The sequence below is a fragment of the Maniola jurtina genome, chromosome 13, assembly GCF_905333055.1.
Source record: "Maniola jurtina chromosome 13, ilManJurt1.1, whole genome shotgun sequence".
Taxonomy (NCBI): domain Eukaryota; kingdom Metazoa; phylum Arthropoda; class Insecta; order Lepidoptera; family Nymphalidae; genus Maniola; species Maniola jurtina.
Window position 1 is genome coordinate 2,340,192 of NC_060041.1, and position 8,025 is coordinate 2,348,216.

The 8,025-nt window shown below is 36.0% G+C and overlaps 1 protein-coding gene across 11 annotated transcripts in view; it reads right to left on the bottom strand.

Annotated features, from left to right (window-relative positions):
* Positions 1-8,021, bottom strand: part of LOC123871107 (eukaryotic translation initiation factor 4E transporter-like) — a 33,212-nt gene extending 25,191 nt beyond the window's left edge. For 4 of the 11 annotated variants that reach the window (XM_045914697.1, XM_045914698.1, XM_045914699.1 and 1 more), the window contains exon 1: positions 434-902. In XM_045914697.1, coding sequence (XP_045770653.1) covers positions 434-731 — 298 coding nt within the window. In that variant the 5' untranslated portion in view covers positions 732-902. Of the gene's footprint in view, positions 1-433; positions 904-1,078; positions 1,098-7,567 lie in introns of those variants that run through there. The other 7 variants (XM_045914703.1, XM_045914702.1, XM_045914704.1 and 4 more) reach the window with 4 other exon arrangements.
* Between the last annotated feature and the right edge of the window lie 4 nt (positions 8,022-8,025).

Genomic DNA, 8,025 nt, shown 5'->3' on the forward strand with positions numbered 1-8,025 from the left:
ACGTTTTACGCACTTCGAAGCTAAATAAATAATAATACATATAAATAATATATAAATAGTAAGAAATAGGCACTTTATGACCTACAATAGGGATGATAACTGCTAGTCAAATCAGTGACTTTTTATTAAACGTCAAAACGCTCGCTTAGGGATCTTGTATCATTGTATGAAATTCATAGATATGACGTCATAGACATTTGACATAATTGGACGTACTTTTTACGTTAAATCGACAATTTAAAATAGTTAGCAAACTGAAAACTAACATCGGACGTGGATTTTAAGAATTTTGGAAGTTGGAGGATTTAATGACTCCTAATAAATAATATTTATTTTAGACATAGGCATCAATATTCAATGTAATTAGGTTTAAATTTAAAACTACTCCACATTTCACTGCGAAGAGAATACTCGAATAAAGTCGTCCACTTACGCCAAGAAACACGTTTCACGCGCTTCGAAGGCGGCCCAGCGCGTATCTTCGGCGGCAATTGAGATGGCACTTTTCGTAAAGCACTCTGGTACTTCAGCAAGAACGCGTGGACGGCACATTTTACCGGTGACGCATACGCTTCGACCGACACGCTCTCTACAGCCACGTTGGCAGTGGCCATCTTTCCTTCGCGACATTTCTTCTCGCGGCGTTTCCTCTCGCGAATGGAGAACCTACGGATCCTTCTCTTACGTCCCTTCTTCGCCGCGTCGTCTTGCACATCTTTCCTACCCATCATTGTAATGCCGTGAAAGGTCAAAACAAAATGGCGTCAATAGAACACGTCACGCACAAACACTTCTAAAACTTAACTTAAACGATAACTTATCTATGTAATTGTTTATATGACAAAAAAAAAATCTTTAATTACACTTAATTTAAAAAAAACATTAAAACAAACACAACACAAAATAAACACTAAAACACACTAAAACACCCTAAAACAAAAACTATCACTAAAGTCTTAGAGACGAAACGATGCGAAATTGTTCAACGTATTTAAAAGACCAGTGTCTTTGACTACGTAGCAAGGTGTTCGCGATAAGTTGGAATCACTAAGACAAGAGAAATAGAGAAAGAAAATACTCTTATTTCACGAGCAATAGCACAGCGTACCGGAACGACTCGAAGACTGAGGTTAGCAAAGGACGCGGAAGACGTTGACAAATAAGAACAAACTTACCCACATATTTTTATAAATTCTATTAGACCGGACGCAAACATGTTTACTGTCAGAAATTTAAGAATTTCGTCGAGATTAGACGAAAGTGCGAGAAAGTAGGTAAGTATATGTGTAAGATTTTTTAGTCATCATTTTCATCAACCTATAGACGTCCACAACTGGACATAGGTTTCTTATCTCTATGAACTTGTAAAGCATAATATACTATCGAAGATTATGTAAATGATAAAAGAGCGTGGATTTGACCTGCAGCTCGCTCCAGCAATGCGAGTGACTTTAATTACTTGTATACATGGCATAATATTGCGTATCAAATCTTTGAAAAGAGCAACCGCCGAGTTTCTTGCTAGTTCTTCTCGATAGGAAAGGCATTCCAAACCAGTAAGTAGGTATACAAGATTTTTTAATCATCATCATCATCATCAACCGATAGTAGTCCACAACTGGACATAGGTCTCTTATCTCTATGAACTTGAAAACCATATTATACGATCGAAGATTATGTAAATGATAAAAAGGATTTGACCTCGCTCCAGCAATGCGCGTGACTTTAATTACTTGTATACATGCCATAATAATGTATATCAAATCTTTGAAAAGAGCAACCGCCGAGTTTCTTGCTAGTTCTTCTCGATAGGAAAGGCATTCCAAACCAGTAAGTAGGTATACAAGATTTTTTAATCATCATCATCATCAACCGATAGTAGTCCACAACTGGACATAGGTCTTATGAACTTGAAAACCATATTATACGATCGAAGATTATGTAAATGATAAAAAGGATTTGACCTCGCTCCAGCAATGCGCGTGACTTTAATTACTTGTACCATGGCATAATATTGTATATCAAATCTTTGAAAAGAGCAACCGCCGAGTTTCTTGCTGGTTCTTCTCGGTAGGAAAGGCATTTCGAACCAGTGGTAGATGCTCTTGACGATTCAAAAGTACTTGTGAAAGTCTAATTGAATAAAAATATTTTAAATTTTGAACTTCCACGTACGCCACTGCCTTGCAGCCGCCTGAATCCAGCGGCTCCTTGCGACTCGGTTGATTTAGTCTGTCCGTTTAGGTGGGAGTCTGTCTGTCTGTTCGTTACCTACTATGCCTATACGTTATGAACTCGCGCGTCGTTCATCAGATTGAGTTGAAACTTTGTACAGTTGTTGTTGGCACTTGCGGAAAGTGTTCCGACTTAATACCATCAACGTACAGTACGTAGCGCGATTCGCATTGCAACTCATACCGGGCATTACATAGATTTTAATATTAAAAAACCCGGTCAAGTGCGAGTCGGACTCGTAATAAGGGTCCCGTACCATCGTAAAAGAAATAACACTTTTTAATCCCACACCTGACCTCGTGCAAGATAATGACGTACAGTGCAATCTATGATGTGGTTTAGTAAATTAGTTTGTAATTTAAATTGTAAGTAATTTTTTTTTGTGATGTAATCACAAAATCACGGTTTTCGGATTTTAACCTTCACTTGTGCTATGAAACTTACCTAACTGTCAAATTTCATGATAGTAAATAGGTCAACGGGAAGTACCTTATAGGTTTTGATTCCCTTTTATTGACAGACACGACAGACAGACAGACAACGAAGTGATCCTATAAAGGTTCTTTTTTTTCTTTTGAGGTACGAAGGCCTAATAAGAAATTCAACTAGCAAATAAAAGATTTAGATCTCTATTTCAGAACGATATCGAACGACAATGCATAATTTATAAAACCGAAAACGAGTGAACGAGATATAATGTGTACGGCCGGCCTTATTCGAGTCGTTAAACATATTTTCAATGATAGTGAATACCCTACATTTGAATCATTTTTTTTGCTATGTTTCCAACTTGCATTGAAACACAACAGCCAATAATAAAATTGTACATTGTAAATTGTAATCACTATCCATGATAAGCTAGCTGATGCCCTCGACTCCTTCCGAGTTCGTCTACGTGGATTTAGGTTTTTAAAAATTCTATGCCATTGTTTAATTCAATTAATAATTCTAGCCATTTCTTTAACTATATCTACGCAAAAAATCAAGTCGATCCGTGCTTAAAGAACCAACCAACAACCAAGCACTTTCGTATTTAATACTAGCTGACGCCCGCGACTTCGTCCGCGTGGATTTAGGTTTTTCGAAATGCCGTGGGAACTCTTTGATTTTAATAATCCAGGATTTTATCTATCTCCATTCCGAATTTCAGCCAAATCCGTCCAGTGGTTTTTGCGTGAAGGAGTAACAAACATACACACAAACTTTCGCCTTTATAATATTAGTGTGATAGTGTGAAGTGTGATGGGTAGAATAGGTATGATACATCTTCGTCTGTGGTGGCCATTGATTTTAAAATAAATGTGCCACCTGGTGGCGTTTGCTGGCGCGTGTGCGGTGCTTTTTTGGAGTGTTTTTTTGTGAGAAGTGGCCGGTTTTTGTGTTCTGCTGGTGTTTATTGTTGGTGGAACTGACTGGGAAGCGCTTTAAGGGGGCGCCGCGTGTATGTCGGCGGGCGCCGGCACAGACGAAGTCCATACTTATACATATATTTTCCATAACTTGTAAATGACTACAAACTTGACATTGGCTAATCAGTGTAAAGGCAGACGAGAGAGAGAGAAAAAAAAAGGTATGATACGAAAGTGCAATGTTTATTGTTTTGTCTCAATCACGCCGCAACAGAGTGACGAATTGACGTGATTTTTCACATGGATATAGGATTCCCAGATGCCCGTATTTTACGGGTAACCCCGTTTTTCAGGGTATGACAATACAGAAACCCGCAAATTGCGAAAATAAAATAGGGTACATAAAGCTCCCTCATTTGTTACGAATTCAGCCGGAGCTGGCTGACGAAACCAAACCGTCAGGGTTTTGTCCAGTAAAAAGAATATTTCCTTGTGTGCCAATATCCGCGTAACCAAAACCGACTCAATATTGATACTGTGAAAGCGGAATTACAAGTCGGTCAATGGGAAGTGCCCTTTAGGTTTTCTTGACAGACATGACAGACGGACGGACAGACAGACAGACAGCACAGTGATCCTATAAAAGTTCCGTTTTCCTCTTGAGGAACAGAGCCCTAAACAAATTGAAATAAGACAAATTATCCCCAACTTGCTTGCATTTAATTGGTCTATTCAATTAAGAATCTTGTTTGTGTATTTTGTAATAGTAACTTTGGCGCATAATAATTCTTTAATACAAGGAATATGTGTACAGGTTCTAACAAATTTCGTCTTGTCACTTGATTCACCCCTTTATTACAAGTTACTAGGAATGATTTTTGAATACACAAGTGTAAATTAAAAAAAATTATAACACCCCGGACAAGTGAAGGTTACAGTAAAGTAGAAAAGAGCTGTGAACTTTCAAACGGCTGAACTGATTTTCTTGGATTATAACTAAGAACACTCTCGGTCAAAGCCACCTTTCAAATAAAAGAAAAACTAAATTAAAATCGGTTCATTAGTTTAGGAGCTACGATGCCACAGACAGATACACACGTCAAACTTACAACACCCCTCTTTTTGGGTCGGGGGTTAAAAATTGGCTGAAATCATAGTTTATCCTGCTAGAATCAATCTGCATTCATAACTTCTGTTTTTCAATTTTATCCATTGATTTGATATTCCATAATGCAGTCCAATTCTGTTGTACGCACTACATATCTCTAAACTAATCGAAACTGACAGGTGTCCCTTTCATAATGCTCCCTGAAAATGTGTAACTACAAGTGATAGTTTTCTATTTTAAAAAGAATATTAGCCATGTTAATCATGACTAACATTCCCCTTCCGCTTCTACTAAGCGCAAGTATGTGCTAGGAGTAGGTACGACAATAGACATGCTTGCAACGGATTGGGTTTAGAGTTTGAACCGCAGACTTTTCAGATTTCAGTCGGGTCCTTTAGCCATTGAGCTATCGAGGTTGCAAATGACAGATGAAGGTTATTGGTTTAATTATTCTTAGTTTAGACGCATTGTACCTTAATCGAAAGTGTGCCTGTCTGCTAACTTTTCACTGCCCAACATCTTAACCGATTTTGTCAAAATTTAGTACAGCATTAGTTTGCATCCTGGAAATTGACATACAACAACTTTTTATTCCAGAAAATCAATGAGTTCTCGCAGGAATTTTAAAAACCTATATCCACAGGAACAAAGTCATGGGCATCAGCTAGTAGCTACATATTTTAGTAGCATGTACTTATTAAAAAAAAAACATATTTTAGAAACATGTTTATGTTAGGGTAACTCTCCCTTGACCTTGATGTATGCACCCTATGTAAAGGGCGCATTGTACCTATAGGTAGGGTTAACGTGATATCTATGTAGGGCATCCATATTAATTTTTTACAGAAACTCAAGCTCCTAACTGAATAATTTGCATAGAAATCAAACATTGTGGCTAATTCTGTTGTACACAAACTCTAAACTTTAATAAATTCACAAGACTGCTTTTCCAAACTTATCATTGTGAAAATGATAGCAATATGTTTAGATCTGTTGTTACTTTGTCTTAAGATCAATTGTATTTATATTTTCATTCTTTATATTGTTGAGCTAAATAAATTTTTATTTATTTATTGAATAGTTAGGATTAAAAACTTAGAAGAGGACTTATGGAAGTTAATTTTAAACACTAGTTAAAATCCTATTTTAGCAACAAATTGTAAAGATCCCCATGTTTTGAATTCTAGATAATATAACACAATCTTGTTTCTATTGATAAATAGACGGAATGACACACATCATGTAAATCTTAGTGGTTTTTCACTGTTCTAAGCAGACTTGCTAAACAATCCCTATTTCAAATTATCCCTATTAAAAAAATATATGTATATTTGTATCATTTTAGTTTAGTGATTGTGTGCACAACAACAGAATTAGTCCTGGAGATGGACATACGCTACTTTTCACCCAACTGCGGCCATAAGCCTTACTTGGACACAAAATTTTTAAATAAAATAAAATAAATAAATAGAATTCTACTTCAAGCATCAAAAGAAGCCATCAGCAGACGAATCAGATTGTTGATTAGTCATATGGAAATATTATCAATTCATCTTAAGACAAAGTATATCATATCATATCATATAAGCATATCTTCACCGGCCTAATGATCGCAATCACCTCACTTTCAACTAAGTATCTAAAATGCACAGTTGCAGCAAGATTACCATAAATTCAGCAAATCACGACTAAACTTTTCTGTTTCTTGATGTGCACAATGTTGTATTATAAATGCGAAAGTTATGAGTCCTTCAATCGGACACAACAATGCAACGGATAAAGACCTGAAGAACGACATATAGGCTATCCTGGAAAAACAAACAGTTTCTTTGGCAGTTTAACACATTGGCAGTTCCTCTGGTGCTGCAAATGTTCATAAGCAGGTTTATCACTTAACATCAGGTGACCTGTCTTGCTCATTTTAAATTTCATACAATTTTTATTTAAAAAAAATGCAATATCAGACAGTCCACTTAATTTGGTGCTTTTATGTGTCTATATTTCAACCCAATTTTTATTATTTGTTGTTATAGCAACAATAGAAATACATATTCTGTGAAAATTTCAACTCTCTACCTACTAAGGTTAACAAGATTCAGCCCACTAACAGATGGGACAGATGGACAGTGGAGTCCATAGTAATAGGGTCCCGTTGGTACACTTCAAAGTAGCTAAGTAACTTCAAAAACAGCAGCACATTACAATAGAACCACTTTGTTGCTCAGGGCTCAAGTTGTGACACAAAATGGCCAAACCCAGAGTGAACATCCTATAAGTCTTCATACATTGTTTGTTCATTCACAGCACAAGTAAATGATGCATATGCCAAAATCCAACATTGTTGGATTTGTTCACTAATTAATTAATTTGTCACTTTTGATTCATTCTGTGTTCAGACATTTCACTTAAGACTCAAGTGAAAGATGATGAACAGAAGACAGAAATTTAAAAAATAAATTAACCATCCGATATCACCTTTAAGCTGTAAGATCGTTTTTGGAACACATATATGCTTGTTCCTAGTGTCAACAAGCACATTAAGATTCTAACGGAATCAAAACAAGAGTTAATTTTCAATAAACCTAGTTTTTTGTGATGAGACCAAGATGCAATTAGGCAGTCTCATCTACTAAGAGCTAATGCATTATTTGTAAACAAATGATGCTTTACCTATATGGAACTGTTTTTATGCTTAAAATCTCGCTCTTTGTCTGGTATTGAATAACTGTTATTGTTTGAGACTGAAATGAGGACGTCGAAAATCGAAAGTTTGTGCTATTTGAAATTCAAATAACTCCAGACACTTTTATGTCCGAAAATGTAGGTAGATATGAAATTCTTGTCTCAACGGTTAGAATTTTGGAAAAATACATACCTGATTGACTTGAGCCATTCGTCTGGCTGGTGTCCGTTGGTTTCTCCCTCAGTGAAGCCAATAAGTTCACAGCTGACATAGCTTCCAATCACACTCCAAATCTCAGTCTTCGTTCAATATATTAACTCTACTAAAATTCTAAAATAACTGTACAATATTTACAAAAGTCTTCAGGAAATTATTCTATCAACTAGGTATTGTTTATATCACAGACTTTTCGTTTTTCACTAGACAATACGGATAAAAACGTCCACGCACGAAAATACTATCAATATTTACAAGGTTCTAAGTATATTAAAATTATTTACAGATTAATAACTAACATTTATAAGCTACTTTTAACAATAACACTCCAGCGGTCATAACTAAAAGAATTTATCAATTTTCGATGCAAAAATATATAAAAGGTCCGCCATATGCCTTGAAGGCCTGTAATATTAAAACAAATTGTAGATACA